Here is an 18487-nt window from a genome sequence, read left to right as displayed (position 1 = left end):
AAAAAGAAGACTCAACATTCCTTCAGGGAGCCTGTGTCAGGACAGCTCAGAGATCTTGTTTTTATGTAGTGAGTCTCATGCTCAGAAGTCTACACGGAGTCATGCATCAGCTTAAAAAATAACAGGTAGCTACAGTCCAACCTTTGTTGTGATTGTTTATAATCTCCATGGGCTGCATCACTCTGGAAAAGACCTAATTTCTCCAGACTCCATTCCAGTTGTGCCTGACATCTGGATTCCAGTGAGGCCCTCACTTGCAAAAGAGCTGATCTAAGATATACTTGCATGCTGAAGCTCTGTAGACCTCTGAAGTATGGCTACAGTTGGACTATATTCTGGCTCTGACCCTGGTAATAAAAGCTCTGGAGAGGCGGTGTATGTGTGGGGGGTGGGGAGCTGGGGACTTTCTGACCTGAGCCAAGTACAGATGCTGTGGTAGTAGGGACAAATAGGTTGCAGTAGTTCCTGGCCTTTGAGGGTCCCAAATCTACTAGTGAGAGAAGTGAATCACTATCCCTTTTGTTTAGAGTGGCCTAAGCACCAGGTGGGTTAGTGGTGGGCAAAGGCCTAAGTTCCGGAGGTAGACAGACCTGTGTTTGATGAGTGTATTCTGAGCATGAATTGTGAAGTGTACAAAAAGAGATTTCTGATCCTAAGATGAAGAAGGGGCTCTGTGCTTTTCTGTGAAGCCCTAGGAAAGAGTTTAATTTCTTTGTCTTACTTTCTTCATGAGTAAAAACAGGTATAGTAAAAACAGGTATAGTATTATATTTGGTTTGCAGACAGATTTTTCACACACTAAGATGGATCTTTAAAGATCTTACAATTGCTATTGGTCAGGCAGACAATCTTAGCACTTGAATTCTCCCAGGAAGGATAAAATTATATTGCTAAGTGACAAGAGACTGCTATGTTGTGTTTAATTGACAGTGCTTCCATTCTTAGTGGCATTCAAATAGTGGCATGTCTTATAATTGATAGCATCTTAGGCCTGATGACATATTCAGTGACAGCATTTGCTTGGCAGTGGTGTGTAGAGCAGAAGGGAATTATCAAGAAAAGAAGCTAGTTTGGCAGGAGAAAGGCACACAGATGTTTAACATAAGCTGGCTTCTGTGTGAAGCTGCTGGTTGCTTTTAAGGGAGGAAAGTGAATGAGTGAATCCCAGAGGATGGGGTAGGGAGGAATTGGTAGGATCGCTTGGGACACGATACAAAGGAGGTCCTGGGGAGACATTTTACAGGCAAAGGAAAACAGGTTATTATCAGGTTAAGCCATCAAAGGCAGTCCAGGCTCTAGGTGTTGTAAAAGAAAAGTTATTTACTCAGAGTGTGTGTGTGTGTGTGTGTGTGTGTGTGTGTGTGTGTGTGTGTAAGTGCGCGAGCATGCATGATGAAACATATGTGTAGGCCAGAGAACAACCTGTGGGAGTCTGTTCTTCCACACCTGGGACTGAACTCCAGTTGTCAGGCTTAGTGGCAAGTGCCTTTATCCACTGAGCCATCTTGCTGGTCCCAAGCCCTGGGGTTAAACAGAAAACGATGCAGAATCTGATAGCTGTCCCTGAAAGGAGGAGAACCATATTCCTATCTAATTAGACTTTCAGAGGGCTTTCCCCGATCCTGAAAAAGTGATAGTCATAGCAGAGTTCTATTACAGTAGGAGAAGAGATGTTAAACACATTGTTAATTGGGGCTGGAGAGATGCTCAGCAGTTAAGAACACAGGCTGTTCTTGAAGAGGACCAGATTCAGGTCCCAGTACCCACATGGCAACTCAAAATCATCTGTGCAGTGGCTGAAGAAGGTGTCAGATCCCCTGGAACTGGAGTTACAGGAGATTGTGAGCTGCCATGTGGGTGCTGGAAACTGATTCTAGGTCTTCCACAAGAGGACTTAGCCACTGAGCCATCTCTCCAGCCCCCAAGAAGATTTTTATTTACTGTTAGTATTCTTACCACGGGCAGTGCTGATATTATCAAGGTAACAGACTCTTGAATTATAGTACCAAGAACACCTACCACATTAAGAGTGAGAATATTGAGGACAGTGCACGATTCAGTGAATCCTGCTATGGTGTAGCTGATTTCTTATCATTGAGAAACTTTGCCTCTGTAACTGCTTGTCTCCTGCTGGCTGGGATGGTCACTCTGTAGAGCTTTTCTCTTTACATCCATGCTGTCACTAGACAGCGTCACCCAAGCCTCCTCCAACCCCTAGGCCTCAAATGATCTGTATTCTGATGACTCACTAGAGTCATCTAGACTTCTAATCCTAGACAAGGACAGACTTAGCCTACAGAACCTATCTTTTCAGGGTTGTGTACTTGGATTATCTCTTGCCCTGGAAGAAGGAGGAAGGGTCTGTGGAGCAAGAAGAAGATGGATGTGTTCTTGGTCGGTTTCACTATTATGCATCCAGGCTTTGAAGAAGGTCTCCATGCTGACAACATCATTGTCGAGACTCTGAAGGACAATGTCAGCTTCCAGGATAGCACTCTCTGCAGAAGAAAGGAAAATGGTCGTTAAAGTAGTTTTTTGTTTGTTTGTTTTTTGGGGGGTTGTTTAAAAAAATCTTATTATTTACGTTAAGATTTTTTTTGGGAGACAGAAGGTGAGGTTGGGAAGATGACTATGAAGAGTATGTACTGCTCTTGCAGAGGACCTTATTCAACCCCTAGCACCTACATCAGGTGGCACACTGCCTGTGATTCCTGGGGTCTGTTGTTCTCTCTTTTAAACTCCAAGGGCACATGCACTCACACAGGCATGCACATAATTAAAAATACAAATAAGTCTTTACAATTATTTCTAAAATAGATTTATTTTAATTAAAAATATTTACATATTGGGGCTGGAGAGATGGCTCAGCTGTTGAGAGCATTGTTCTTGCAGAGGATCTGGGTTTGATACCCAGCACCCACATGGTGGCTCAAAACTGTAACTCAAGTCCCAAGGGATCTAACACCCTCTTTGGACCTCAGCAGGCACTAGCCATGCATGTGGTAGACATATATGCATGCAGGCAACATACTCATACATGTAAAATAATAAATTAAAGCTAAAAATGTTAAAAATAGTTATGTGTTTGAGTGTTTTGTCTGCGTGTAAATTTGTGCATCACAAACGTGCCTGACACCCACAGAGGGCAAAGAGGGTATCAAATGCCTTAGAACTAAAGGTACAGACAGCTGCTGTGAACTGTCTTGAGGGTGCTGGAAATTGAATGTAGAAGAGTACTCTTAGCTGCTGAGTCATTTATCCAGCCACTTGTTTTTAGTTTTTAATTATGTGTATGTGTGTATGTAGGTATGTGCACGCAAATGCAAGTATCTGTGGAGGTCAGAAGAGGTGTCTGCTTCCCCTGAGCTGGAGTTACAGATGGTTATGAGCTACCCGTGTGCCAGGAACCTCTGGGAGAACAGCAAGTATTGAACCATCTCTCCAGCCCAAGCATCTAATTGTGATTGCTGTTGTTATTGTAATTATTATTATTTTCAAGACAGGGTTTAACTGTGCATCTTTGGCTTTCCTAGATCTCACTATGTAGATCAGGATGGCTTTGAATTCATAGAGATCTACCTGCCTCTACCTCAAGTATTGGGATTAAAAACATGCACAAAACCACACCCATCTAAGTGTTTAATTTTTAATTAAACATTTTTTTTTTTTTTCAAGATAGAGTCTTGCTCTGTAGCTCTGGCTGGTCCAGCATTCACTGTGTTGAGTAGGCCTTGACCCTGTCATGAGCCTCCTGCCTTTGCTTCCCAGTTGCTGGCATTATAAACATGAACCATCACACATCTAATTTTTTAATTATAAATTTTGAAAATTATGAACTTTAAGTGTACCTGTCTTGTGACACATCAAGTGTATGTTTCAGGATCTGTCCTAGACACAGTCTTGGAGCGTACACAGTAGACATATACAAAGACATTCGGCATAGCATTGTCATACCAACAATCAAACTCCAAACAGGAAGCAAGTCTCATGTCCATCAATAGAGGAATGCTTAAACAAATTACAACACACTCAAACTGGTGTGTACTATGTAACTGTTAGCATTTAAAGAGAAATACACCAACATGGGAATCTAGAAGAGGCAGTGAAGGAAGTTGTAGGGCAGATATGACCCCATGTGTGTGGACATAAAACTATCTGCATAAGTGCACACGTTCTTTATAAAGGTCTGAAAGGCTGCCACCATCCAACTGTTAGCTGTTGGGGAGCAGAAATGGGCAGGGTTCTGAGACACATTCCCTTCTTAGTCACACTCCTACATTCTTTACTTTTTATCTTAATTGTGTATTACTGTTATAAAATAGCCTAAGGGTCTGGAGAGATGACTCAGCAGTTAATGCTTGTTCTTGCAAAGGACCAGAGTTCAGTTCCAGCAACTCACAGACACCTGAAACTCCAACTCTAAGGGATCCAATGTCCTCTTCTGGCATTCACAGGTACCTGCACAAACATGGCATGCACACACACACACACACACACACACACACACACACACACACCAAATAAATAAAATAAATCTTTTAAAAACACACACTAGTGGTTGCGGTCCTCAGCTCCGGTAAAATAAAAAAACAAAACAAAACAAAACAAACAAACAAACAAACAAAAGAAAACACTAAAATATTCCAGAATATAAAATGTATGAAAAATTACATAACAATGCAGGTTAGTTATTAACAAGGACCATATCAGTTTTATGTTGTCATTTATAAATTTAATTATTATCTCTTAAAATGAATCTGCACATTTAAAAGAAAAAAGATGAACGATTGTATTGGGCTCTACCTTATGATACAGATTATGGAGTAAGTCATTGGCACACTGTCTTACAAGTGTGTTTGACATAAAGAGGAGGGGCTGGGCTGGCATGTGATGAATGTCTCTGGGTAGGTGAGTTGACAGGCTTTCCCAGAGTACTTCTGAATTCAGCCAGATCTACCTCTGCCTCTGTTATCTGGGTCTGCAGGTAACAGTTGTCAGGGAAAGTCAAATAGAAAGCAGTGAAGGAAAGCCTGGGCATCGGACGTGAGGGAAGAGCTAAGGAGAAACCCTGAGGGGCTTGCTGAGATACAAAGGGCCTAAGAAAAGCCAGTGGCTCAAATGAATTAACTTCTGTGTGTGACTCATGAATGCCGGGCCGTTTATTTCTAGAACGACATTCCTGAGGACAAGTTGGTAGAGGTGGCAGACTCTCCACCACCAGAACAAAGGAGGTTCAGTCCAGTAGTGTGCTGGCTTCGACACAGGAGGTGAGGGCTGTTAGATGACTTCACAGCTCATTCCAGGACTTCTGCAGCAGACAAGGATAGCAATCACACTTTGTTTCTTTTTTCTGGCCAGCATGATCAACTCTGCTAAATAGTTATGCAGATTTATTCATTGCTAGCTCTTTCTTTCACTTTGTCAGGAGCACACCACTCTCTGTCCCTGTGGCTTTTTTTTTTTTGTTGTTTTGTTTTTCGAGACAGGGTTTCTCTGTGTAGTTTTGGTGCCTGACCTGGATCTCACTCTGTAGACCAGGCTGGCCTCAAACTCACAGAGATCCACCTGGCTCTGCCTCCTGAGTGCTGGGATTAAAGGTGTGCACCACCATCGCCCGGCTGCCCCTGTGGAATTTTAAATGCAGCATTATTCTCGAGCATTCTTTCTCAAATTCTCATCTGTTCCATCGTGTCTTATAGTACTATGATAATAAGCACAAAGATATTGCCAAAGAAATATTTAAAAAATTCCATGGATTTGGTGACGGCATAGGTGAACAACTGATAGTTTATTGTTCTTTTTTTCTAAGCCTTTGAACTTTGACTTGAGTGACATGATTGGGGGATGAGTGAGCAGCTTTCCCCTAGTGAGGCAAAAGAGCTATTAAAGCTATGAGGGCAAGTACAGAACTAAAGAAATGGACTTGAGGGGCCGGAGAGGTGGCTCAGTGGTTAAGAGCACTGGCTGCCTTTCTAGGAGACCTGCATTCAAATCCCAGCACCTGCACTTTGGCTAATAACTGCCTCAACCCCAGTTTTCAGGGGATCCAGGTGGCCACCCTCTGGTTTTCCCAGGCACCAGGCACACATGTGATGCACATACTGTTGGAGGCCAGCTCCAACTTGTCAAAGGGTTCTTGGTGGGGTGGGGAGGAGTGAGGAATTGAGAAATAATAGAAGATATATAGATGTAGACAGAGAGAAAGACAGAGACACAGGATAGCTTTGGAAGGGTCCTGGGTCAATACCCAGTTGCCCTGGGTTTATTCATGATCGGCTTTTTATACATCAGCAAGGGGAGGCGCAAAAGACCTCCCTCTTTCAAGGTCGAGGCACATAATACCAACAAGTGTAGACCCTTTAAAACACCTGGTAACCATCCCTTTGGTAAAATCATCCCATTATGCAGTCCTGCTGGGTAAAGCAAGCTCAGACTTTCTGACCTTGAGTAAGGCCTTACTAGGGAGCCTCTGTGGGCCCCCACCACATACATACAAAAACATTCATACACATAAAGTAAAAATAGATTTAAAAAAAGAGAGGCTCAAAGAAGTGAGTATAAAGGGTAGAAGATTAGAAACTCTAACACTGGGAAATGGGGAGACAAGACATCATTATCCATATTAAGAACTAGAAATAGCAACAATAGCAACAAAAGGGTTTCCTAAAGTAATTAAAACTATGAATTTAACATGGAGTGGTGAAACCATGGAAAAACAGTTTTTGTTGTTGTTGTTGTTTTTTAAAGAAGAAATGAATGAAGGTGGGTTTGCTGGCTCATACCTAGCATGCCAGAGGCAGTGGTAAATGGATCTCTGTAAGTTCAAAGCCATCCTGTTTTACATAGAGTCTTCCAGGTTAGCCAGAGAAACACAGTGAAACCACATCTTAAAAAAAAAAAAAAAAAAAAAGAAAAAGAAAAAAAAAGGAGGAGAGAGAGAAGTGTTTTTTTGTTTTGTTTTTTGTTGTTTTGTTTTGTTTTGTTTTTTGGAGCTAAGGACTGAACCCAGGGCCTTGTGCTTGCTAGGCAAGTGCTCTACCACTGAGCTAAATCCCCAACCTGAGAAATGTTTTCTTTAACAGCAAATACACTAAAACTAGAACAAGACAAAAGACAAGCATGATGCCCTGCACAAAGATGACATGCAAACTGCAAGACTTTGCAGTAGCTTTTACTGACGGTCCTGTTGTACAGTCGAGGATGGACATGCACAGTGGACAGGGGGAAACTCACCAGAAGCGGAACATCGATGAAGCAACAGGAGTGCGGGGACCTTCTCTAAGTGTGGCTCCTACACATGTCCCAGTGGCAGATGTGGGTGTCATCTCTGCTCTTGCGGATTATGGCAGCTACAATTCTTTCTCTAAAATATTCTAGCTTTTCCATTAGTTCTGAGCTTGGGAAACTAAATGCCTGAGAGGGTGCTGGCAAAGCCACTTGGAATAACCAGTCCTTGAACATGGCACCTCTACGATGGAAAGTGCCATGCCATCAGGTGAGCCAGGCAGCCAGTCCTCCCCAGCCATGTTCATTGTTCATGTTTCTAACTTTCTGAACATTTAATCTATTTTTATGTGTATAGGTGCTTTGCCCGCATATGTGTCTGGGGGCCATGTGTGTGCAGTGTCCATGGAGGCTAGAAAAGGGCATTGGATCCCCTGGAGCTGGAGTTACAGATGATTGTGAGGCACCTTGTGGGTGATGGGAATTGGTGGCAAGCAAACCTGAGACCTCTTGAAGAGTAGCTAGTGTTTGTAACTGCTGAGCTATCTCTCTAACCCCCCATTTCTTCTTTTTTTTCTCTCTCCCTTCCTTCCTTCTTTTTTTTTCTTTTCTCTTCCTTCTGATGTTTTGAAACAGGGTTTCTCTGTGTAGTTTTGACACCTTTCCTGGAACTCGATTTGTAGACCAGGCTGGCCTTGAACTCACAGAGATCCTCCTGGTTCTGCCTCCAGAGTGCTGGGATTAAAGGTGTGTGCCACTACTGCCCGGCTCCAAGCCTCATTTCTAACTTTTTAACCTATGTACTCCAGGAACAGTAACAGCAGAACTTTCTCCTTTGGAGAAACTCATGTTGTGTCCACAGTGGTGCTGCGCTTCAGGTCTGAGTCTTCATATCGCCGCTGTCTCAGAAGGAGCGGCATCCCTTCAGGGACAGGATAGAGACGGCTCCTCTGTTAGGAGCACTGGCTGTTCTTCCGAAGGACTCAGGTTCGACTCCACTGTCACCTACTCACCTTGGAGCGCTTGGTATGACCCATCGTTCCCCAGAGATCCCACCCTCCTCTTCCTGTGATGGCCTAGGCTGTTTCTCCTCATTGCTACCTGTTGACGTCCTATTTTTCAAGATCAAGTTCAAATGACACCTGCTACATGTCCTGATCTACCCTCTGTTTGTAGGGGATGTTGGCAGGGAGTACAGTTCATTTTGCATTCTGTGTGGTCACAGTTGTGACTGGGGGACACATTTGGTCTTCTCCATTGAAATGGAGCCTTCTTCCCCTGTACACCCTCCCCATCCCCCAGTTCAGGGCCTCCCTTTGTTTTCCTGTGACTCCTCTGCTTCAGCTAAGTTAGTCTCCCTGTCACATGACTTCCTTCCTTCCTTAGGACTTTTATTACTCTGTTAATCCCTGGCATGCGCCTCCTCCAGCATTTGACTCAGAACTTCGTCCAGGAGCTGGGTTGAAATTATCTTCCTTTGTCTGCTTTAATTAGGACCGACTGTGGGCTTTATTTATACAGTGTTGATCTCACTCATTATGTTAATTCTCCTGTGTTACACTCTCAGGGTCATCATACGCATTTATTTCTTCTGAAGGGTCTAGTCTCCTGAGTTTATGAAAGGCAGTGAGATTTAGTGGAAAGACCAGGACTTGAACTGTGCCTTTGAATATTGTTAGTTGTGTGTTCTGGGGTGGGGACACTAACCTATTTCCTAGTTTCCATGAAGCACCACAGTGTGAGATGATTACAAATAGCATGCAGTAGGTCCAACCTTCCTCCTCCTCCTCCTCCGCCTCCTCTCCCTGTCACTGTCACGCTGAGATAAAACAGGGTCTCGTAGGGCCCAGGTTGGTCTCACACCCATCATGTAGGCACGTGATCTTGAACTTCTCATCTTCCTGTCTATACTGTCTGGGTGTGGGGATGATAGGGATTGGCATTCGTCACTGTACCCAGTTTACGTGGTGCTGAGGGCCAAACCCAGGGCTTTGTGTGTGTGTGAGATAAGCGTGCTAGTAACTGAGCTACATGCCCAGCCCATTCCCTCTTCTCTCTCTACAGAATGATCCACTCTCATAGGTCAAAAAAAAAAAATGCTTTTATTTTTCTTGCTGTTGTTGGTCGTTGTTGTCCTTGGCTTCTGCTTCATCATATGTAAGAACACCAGCACCTAATGCAGTGTTACTCATCCAGATAACTAAATGTGCTAAACCTGGGCATTGGAGAGAAAATACTGTTCTTAGATGCTGAAGAGCAGTTCCCACATTGGCTAGAAGGCAGAACATTCTGTGTCTGATGAAACAGGCCCCCTTGACAGGGTGCCTAAGTGAAACTACAGCCAAGTGTTCTGTAGCCTTGCCTGAGTCATTGTCTCCACAGGAGGCCGCATTCATAGTCTATGTGTGGACCCATTCTGCCCCCTAGTGGCCATAAGCAGCTAGGCCACGGAGCTCATTAAGCTCTAAGGAGGGGGGTTGGGAGTTGGAGGTAGGGTAGCAGGGGGGTCAGATAATGCCTACAGCCTACACAACTCTAAAGCAGTATCACACAACTCAAGTGTATCTTTTAAAATGTTGTATCCTCTGGGTATGTGTGTATACCTGAAAGTATGTATGTGTTTCATGTGTGTGGGGTGCCTGCAGAAGCCCTGGACTTGCATCTACAGACTACCATGAGCTGTCAGTGGGTGCTGAAGAGCAAACCCCGACCTCTGGAAGGGTGAGAACCCTCTTACCGCTGAGGCTTCTCTCCAGCCCTCTGAAGTGTGTTTTTGATGGGACTCTACACATGTATTATTAGATGACTGTATTTTTCTTGACATAAAATGTCTAAGTTAGTGGGCCTTAGGTGGTTCCAGGAAAATGGAGCTCCCAGACAGTCCTGCAGCTCATAACTACTCCCACAAGGGCCTAGAGATCAGCCCTGCTGTATCAACAGCACTGATGTGGCCTGCCTTTGGGAGACATGGGTGAGAACTCTGAAATTGCATACAGTGTCATGAGCGTTTGTGCTGGGTAGGGAAAGAGGTCGGGCACTTAGCCTTTACCAGAGTCTCAGAAAGTCTCTGTCAGCCTTAAGCTGTCAGCCAAGATTTATTATTATTCTGTATACTTATATATACAATATGTGGGGACTTGTGCTTGTAAATGAAGGTGCCTGTGGAGGCCACAGGCATTAGATCCCCTGAATCTGAAATCATGTGCAGTTATGAGTTACCTGATGTGGGTTCTGGGACTTGAACTCCCATCCTCTGCAGGGGCTTGACATACTTTTAGCCAGTAATCCATAGTTCTAGCCCTTGAAGCTCTCTTTAAAAAATTATTTATTTGGTGTGTGTGTGTGTGTGTGCGCGCACATGTATGGCGGTCAGAGGACAACCTGCAGGAGTCAGTCCTTCCACCATGATAGGTCAAACTCAGGTCATCAGGCTTAGTGACAACCACTACGTCATCTCCCTAGTCCCCGAATCTCCTGTTCTTTGGTTTCTGTGTTTTAAGGGGACACGGATGGGGACTGTCCTTTAGCAGTATTCCCTGACAGCTAAGCTTGCACTGGGTTCTGTGACTGTGCCTTCTCTGGATGCTACAGATGTAGTAGTCAGAGGGGCCTTAGCTGGACCAGAGTATATATATATATATGCTGTTGTGTGTCACTCCTGGCACCTTGTCCATTCCCGTGTCACCGGGGCTAGCCTGGTGCCTGGCACACAGCAGGGTTCAGTAAATGCTTCAATGCCAGGCTGCTGAATAGTTTCTCTGTGACTTCAGGCCAGTCACTTTGCCTCTGTAACTTCAACTCTTATATCTGTGTGGAGGTTTGAGTGGGATGTCCCCTACAGTCTAGGATTTGAATACTTGGTCATCAGTTAATGGTGTTATTTGGGGAGGTTTAGGAAATGTGGCATTGCTGGAGGAAGTGTGTCACTGGAGTGGGCTTGAAGAGCTTAAGGCCTGGATCTACTGCCAGTTTGTCCTTTCTGCTTTGTGGTTGTGTTTGAAGATGTGAGCTCTGCTGTTGCCATGCCTGGTGCCTGGTGCCTGGTGCTGTGCCTGGTGTCTGCTGCATGTCTGCTGCCTGCTGCCATGCTGTCCCCACTCTGCCCCCTCTGCAATCATAAGCCAAAACAAACTCTTCCTGCTATACATTACCTTGGTCATGGTATTTTATTCCAGCTACAGGAAAGTAACCAATGCTGTAAGCTGGAAATGATAGTGATGCCCAGGCTGAGAGCTCACTGAATAGAAACTAAGGGCACTGGACACCTGGCAGCACTGTAGACTTGAAAGCACTGTGCAGCTCCTGGGCATAAAGACGAAAAGCTCTCTCTGAAGTCTACTTAAATGGGAACATTTTAGACACTAAAAGCCCCGCCATTTCTTTTTCTTTTTCCATGTGTGCTGAAAATGTCAATGAAATATATGATCCACATTGGAAGAAAAAGTACTTTAACTATGAATCTCAATGCTCCTATTTTCATTTTATTAAAAGAAAATGAAACCCTATGTAAAAGAAGTTGCTTGGTAGTGACTGAGATATGCTAAAGTATAAAGTACCATTTGGAGCTGGGGAGATGTGTAGCAGGAATCTTAAAAGTCCTTATTAATAAAATCAAACCTGAGGCCAGTTATTGGCGTGAGTGCTGGAAGATCAGAGAAACAGAACAAACCACAGCTACCTCACCTCGCCAGTTCCTCAGCTGATCCTGTTTCCTCAGACTGGAAGCCTCTGAGTCCTCATCCAAATGGATCTCAGCTGAACTGCTGCTCCAAAGCCTGAATGCTTAACCAGCCAATGCTTCTAGTTTCTGGTCTTCACGCCTTATATATCTTTCTGCTTTCTGCCATCACTCCCTGGGATTAAAGGCATGAGTCACCATGCTTGGCTGTATCCTTAAACACACAGAGATCCAGGTAGATCTCTGCCTCTGGAATGCTGGGGTTAAAAGTGTGTGCTACCACTGCCTAACCTCTATGTTTAATATTGTGGCTGTTCTGTTTTCTGACCCCAGATAAGTTTATTAGCGTGCACAATATTTCAGGGAACATAATACCACCACAGAGATGGCTCAGTTGGTAAAAAATTTTTGCCTCATAAGCCTGAGGATCTAAGTTCAATCCCCAAATTCTGTGTGAAAATGCTGGGGCGTGGTGGTGCATGCTTGCAATTCAAGCACTGGAGAGGCAGAGGCAGGAGGATACCTGGGGCTCACTGGACAGCCGGTTTAGTCTAACCGGTGAGCTTTAGACCCACCAGAGAGCCTGTCTCAAAGGAGGGTGACATCTGAGTCTGTGTTGCCCCATGCATCTCCCCCGTATCAATAAAACATACAAACAGAGTAAGTATTGTTTGGCTTGGTAAACACTAGTTAGGAGATATTTAAAAATCCTCCAGTGGCACGTGCCTGTAACTGCAGTACTAGGGAGACTGAGGCAGAATTTCTGTGCATTTGGCTATGGGGTAGGTAGCAAGTACCAGGGCAGTCAGAGACCCAGTTTCAAAAACAAAAGTCTTTTATTACCCATGCAGACATTAATTTACATATCACACAACTTAAAAGTATTTAATGGCCAGGCGGTAATGGCGCACGCCTGTAATCCCAGCACTCGGGAGGCAGAGCCAGGTGGATCTCTGTGAGTTCGAGGCCAGCCTGGTCTACAGAGCTAGTCCAGGACAGACTCCAAAGCTACAGAGAAAACCTGTCTCAAACAAAACAAAACAAAAGAAAAGTATTTAATGTAAACTGATAATAAAAAATGTAAAGCTGACTGGGCAGTAGTGTTTCCACAGGCACCATGGTGAGAGAGGAGGACAGGAAAGGGTGGTTGTGGAAAGGGCTGGGAAGACATTCAGTCTGATGGTCTGGCCCCAACAATTCAGCAGAGCATCTTGTCTCCTTTAAACACTTAAAATTTTATTATTAATTATCATTATTTGTGTGTGCGAGCAGGCACACACTGCTGCACATGGACCAGGAAACAAGTGTGGAGGTCAGAGCATGACTTCTGGGAGTCAGTGTTCTAATTTCACTGTGCAATCCAGGGATTGAACTCGGATCATTGAGCTTGCCTAGTGAGCTAAGTTGAGTAAGAAAAAGTTGAAAAGGTCTCTGAAACCGAAGAAAATCCGGAAGGATGCGCATGCACACACACCTAGGCTGCACGACTGTGATTCTGCATGTGTCTGTGCATATCTGCACCACTGGAAGAGTGTTTTCAGGACACTGTGTTCATAAAAGAGGATCTGGTGGCTCAAAAGAAACCTCTATAAAAATTTCAAAGCTATTTACAACTCCCCCCTAAAAGAGCTGTTGTAACTTTGTGTTTAGGTGTCCCGTGTTACAAATCCTAGTACTTCCCCTAGTTTTCAGTTGCCTTTGACATCATAGCTAACTAGCATCTTGTCAACAATAGTTGTGTGTGTGTGTGTGTGTGTGTGTGTGTGTGTGTGTGTAGGTGTGCATGTGGTAGTCTGATGGTAAGAGTTGGTTCTCTCCTAGAGACTGAACTAGGGTATGGAGCTCAGGTCTTTGAGCTTGGCAGTAAGTACCTTTACTTGCTGAGACAAGTCTTAGATTGGCTTAGGTTTTAATCCAAACATGTATTCCTTTATTTCTGTGTGTGGGGAGGGCATGTATGTGTGTGCAGGTGTGTGATCCCATGCTTGCATGAGCAGAGGTCAGAGGTCAACTGCAGTGTCTTCCTCTATTGCTCTCCACCTTATTTTTGAGATAGAGTTTCTCACTGAATGTGTAGCTCACCATTTTGGCTAGACTGGCCAGTAACCTCCAGGATCCTCCTGCCTCCACCTCACCAGTTCTGGAACTATAGGAGGTGTTGCGGTGTCTGGCCTTTTAACATGAGGGCTGGAGGTCAGACTTAGGTCCTCATGTTTGTATATAAGCACTGAGCCGTCTCCCCGGCCCAAACCTTGAGAGAAAAGTCTCTTTCACTGACTTTGTCAGAGGAAGAAAACAGGCGAACCAGGGTCTCTATAAGTGAGGAAACTGAGCCAGAGAGCACTGAATGATGTGCTTACACTCAGTCCGAGGCCCCAGCTGGCCCTTGCATTACACATATGGGGAAAACTGAACAGAGCTTAGAGTTTAGGCTTAAAGAACAGGACTGAGGCCAAGCAGGGTGGCACACACCTTTAATTCCAGCACCCAGGAGGCTGAGTCAAGGCCAGGCTACATACTACTACATAGTGGATTCCACAGCAGCCAGGACTACCTAATGAGACTTTGTTTCAAACAACAACAACAACAACAGCAACAACAACAACAAGAAGAAGAAGCAAAACAAGTATAAAAAGAATGGGACTGAGAATTTGAGTGTTTGCTCACCACAGGACTGGCTGCTAGCTCAGTCGGTAGAGCATGAGACTCTTAATCTCAGGGTCGTGGGTTCGAGCCCCATGTTGGGCACCAGATAATGGTGAAATTATTAAGGCCACTTCATGTAGTTAAAAGAGAGGTTTATTTTGTGGGGTAACTTACGAGTGAAGGGATAGGCTACAGGGTCTGGGAAAGGTGTGGTGCAGTCCGGCAGTGTTCTCTGGAGAACTATGCTCGGTCTACCTCTAGCATCCAGGGTCCAGGAACCAAGCGATCCGGTGCATCCTGCCAGGGTCTTCAGGGGCCTCCCTCAGCCCTGCCTTGTAGGCGTGACAGTTACTGAAGCCTCAGTGGGGGTTGGAACCTCCAGATCAAAGCTGGAATGGCTACCTACTACATGTTAGAGCTTAAAAATACACCATCTAAACAAAAATGTTTACATGGGCTCAAAAGCAGGATGAAAATGCTAGAGGAAAAGTGAGCGACGTAAAGACCTGAAGAAAGGAAAATGAACAAAACAGACAGGGGCTAGGGACACAGGTCAGTTGGTAGCGAGCTTGCTTAGCATGCACAAAACCTTTGGTTCCCAGCACTATAAAATCAGATGAAAAGCCAGGTGGTGGTGGCACACGCCTTTAATCCCAGCACTCGGGAGGCAGAGGCAGGCAGATCTCTGTGAGTTTGAGGCCAGCCTGGTCCACAGAGCGAGATCCAGGACAGGCTCCAAAACAACATAGAGAAACCCTGTCTCGAAAAAACAACAACAACAACAGAAATCAGAAGAGGAGGCACATGCTACTTTAACATATGGGTAATTGGAGTGCTAGAAAAGAAGAAAAGATACAGCACAAAAATATTTGAAGAAATAATGGCAAAAAATTTCAATATAGGTTATGGATTTAAGCATATAGGTTTGGTAGGGCATGGTGGTGCACACCTTTAACTTCAGTGCTTGGGAGGCAGAAGCAGGTGGGTCTCTGTGGATTTGGGGTCAGTCTGATCAACAAATTGAATTCTAGGCCAGCCAAGGCTACACAGTGAGACCCTGTCTTAAAAAGAAAAATAAAGCATATAGACTCAAGCTCTTTTTCCTGGAGCCTCCTAAGTGGTCAGCTATGTCAAGATGAAGCTGTATATTTCCTTCCCAGTCAGCAGCTATCAGAAACATATTGAAAAACATGTCAAAGTGGATGAGGAGTGCCAACTTCATACTTTCTATCTATGAGGAGCACGGGGCCACAGAAGTAGCTGCTAATGCTCTGGTGAAGAGTGGAAGGATTATGTTGTCTGCATCAGTGGTGGGGATGGCAAAAAAGGTTTTCCCATGAGGCAAGGTGTCTTGACTCATGTCAGAGTGTACCTGCTGTTGAGTAAGTGGCATTCTTGTTATAGACCAAGGGGAGCTGGAGAGCGGAAGCACAAGTCTGTTTGGCATTGTGGATGCCAATCTGAGTTCTCAGTTTTGTCAAAAGGGAGAAAAGGCTATTCCCAGGCTGACAGATACTACTGTGCCTCAGCAGTTGGAGCCCAAAATGGCTAGCAGCATCCTGAAGCTGCTTAATCTCTCTAGAGAGGATGACGCCTGCCAAAAGGTTGTCAGAAAGCCCTTAAACAAAGAAGGTAAGCCTAGAAGCAGAGCACCCAGGTTCAGAGTCTCGCCATTCCACCTGTCCTGCAACACAGATGCCAATGTCGCTCTGAAGAAACAACACATTCAGAAAAACAAGGGGACGGCTACAGAATCTGCTAAGCTTTTGTCTAGGAGAATGGAGCAAGCCAAAGAAAAATGCCAAGAACAGAATGCAAGAAGATGTAGGTTATCCTCACTGAGAGCTTCTATTTCTGAGTCCAGTCAGAAATAAGTCTTTAAGAGTAACAAATAAATGATCAGACCCTGAAAAAGAACATATAGATTCAAGAAGATTAGTGAACTCCAGACAGGGCAAATGAGAAGAAATCTATGCTAGTTATGGTATTATCAAGCTGCCAAAAACAAACACAAAGACAAGTTTCATGAAAGCAGTCAGAAAAATGATCCTTTCCAGATAGCTGAAAATGGTTTAAGGGCTGTCACTTTTGGATAGAAACCAGGGGAGGCCAGAAGACAGTGAAATAGCTTTAAATTACTGGAACAGCTCAGGCAATCCATAATTCTATGTATGAGACAAATATGCTTCAAGAATAAAGGTGGAATAGACATTTTCAGATAAATAGTAATGAGGAGAACTGTCACTACCAGAACCATGCTATATGAAATTCCGAAGTCCTTCAAGAGGAAGGACTTAATATCTAAGGGAAACTTGGCCGTCTAGGAAAGGACGAGGAGCTTTAGAAGTGACAAAAATATATGGGTAAAGATGGAGGACCCAGGATTTAAGATTAGGGGCTGGAGAGACAGCTTAGCAGTTAAGGGCAATTCCCAGCATCCACATTGGCAGCTCACAAGCATCTGTCACTCTAGTCCCAGGGCATCTGATACCCTTTAATGGCCTCTGAGAGCACTGAACACATATGATAACTACAGCATAAACAATAGTGTATATGTAACCCTAGGGCTCAGAACTTGAGAGGTAGAGGCAGGAGTTAGGAGTTCAGGGTCATCTTCAGCTGTATATTAATTTCAAAGCCAGTCTGGTGTCTATAAAACCCTGTTTCAAAAACAAACAAACAAACAAAAAACAAGTAAAAGAATATATATTAGAGGTGGGATAAATAGATCTACATAGTCGTGAAGTTTCTGTATTTTACATGAAATAGTGCTATATTAATTTTAAGTAGGCTATAAAAAGTTTAAAAATAGATTTTTAAGCCCTATGGTACTATATTAACTCTAATTAGGTTGTAAAAAGACAAAAGATAAATAATATAACCCCCCAGAGAAGCTGCAAAAAATAATGTAAATTATTTTTGTGAATTCAAATGTGAATTCTAAGATGAATCTCTAAATTATATGCTTTTTCTGGTTTTTTTTTGGGGGGGGGGAGTGGGCAGGGTCTCATCATATAGCCCTGGCTGACCTGGAATCTACTATGTAAAACACCAGGTTGGCTTTGAACTCAGAGATCTGCCTCCCTCTGCCTCCTGAGTGCTAGGATTAAAGGCATGCACCACCACACTCAGCTCAATTAAAAAAAAAATTATGTGTATGAGTATGTCTCTCTGTGTGTATTCAGGTGCCTTTAGGGGCTAGAAGAGGATGTTATATCCCCTGGAGCTGAAGTTACAGGTGGTTGTAAGTCACCTGATGTGGCTGCAGGAAACTGAATTTGGGACTTTTAACTGCTGAGCCATTACTCTAGTGCCCAATTTTATGTATGTACGTATGTACGTACATATGTATGTATGTATGTATGTATGTATCTATCTATCTATCTATCTATCTATCTATCTATCTATCTATCTATCTATCTATTTTGGTTTTTCGAGACAGGGTTTCTCTGTGTAGCTTTGCACCTTTCCTGGAACTCACTTGGTAGCCCAGGCTGGCCTTGAACTAACAGAGATCTGCCTGCCTCTGCCTCCTGAGTGCTGGGATTAAAGGCGTGCGCCACCACTGCCTGGCTATTTTAAAAATGTTTAAACACCCCTCAAAGGCAGAAAAGCAGGAGGAAAAAAGACCAACAAAAACAGAGTTAACAAACAAAAAATAAAATGGTAGACCTAAAACGAACTATATACTTAAGGTGATTATTAGTGGATTATACATTACAAATAAAACTTAGAGGTTATCAGAATGAATATAAAGATATGTTCTATACAACAAATATATTTTATTTATTTATCTTAATTTTATTATTTATATTATATATTTATTTATTTTTGTTTTTGGTTTGTTTTTTGAGACAACGTTTCCCCATCTAGCCCTGGCTGTCTTGGAACTCACTCTGTAGACCAGGCTGGCCTTGAACTCAGAGATCCACATGCCTC

The 18487-nt window shown here is 43.8% G+C and overlaps 1 protein-coding gene and 1 pseudogene across 1 annotated transcript in view; one reads left to right on the top strand and one right to left on the bottom strand.

Annotated features, from left to right (window-relative positions):
* Positions 1 to 18487, bottom strand: part of LOC118580631 (meiosis 1 associated protein) — a 68722-nt gene that overhangs the window by 26150 nt on the left and 24085 nt on the right. The window contains exon 4 of the mRNA XM_036182484.1: positions 2325 to 2498. Coding sequence (XP_036038377.1) covers positions 2325 to 2498 — 174 coding nt within the window. The remainder of the gene's footprint in view (positions 1 to 2324; positions 2499 to 18487) is intronic.
* On the top strand, positions 15684 to 16422 carry LOC118580632 (annotated as a pseudogene).

Source organism: Onychomys torridus, chromosome 3, assembly GCF_903995425.1.
Source record: "Onychomys torridus chromosome 3, mOncTor1.1, whole genome shotgun sequence".
In the NCBI taxonomy this organism is placed as follows: domain Eukaryota; kingdom Metazoa; phylum Chordata; class Mammalia; order Rodentia; family Cricetidae; genus Onychomys; species Onychomys torridus.
Note: the sequence above shows the minus strand (reverse complement) of the source record. Positions and strands in the feature narration are given on the sequence as shown.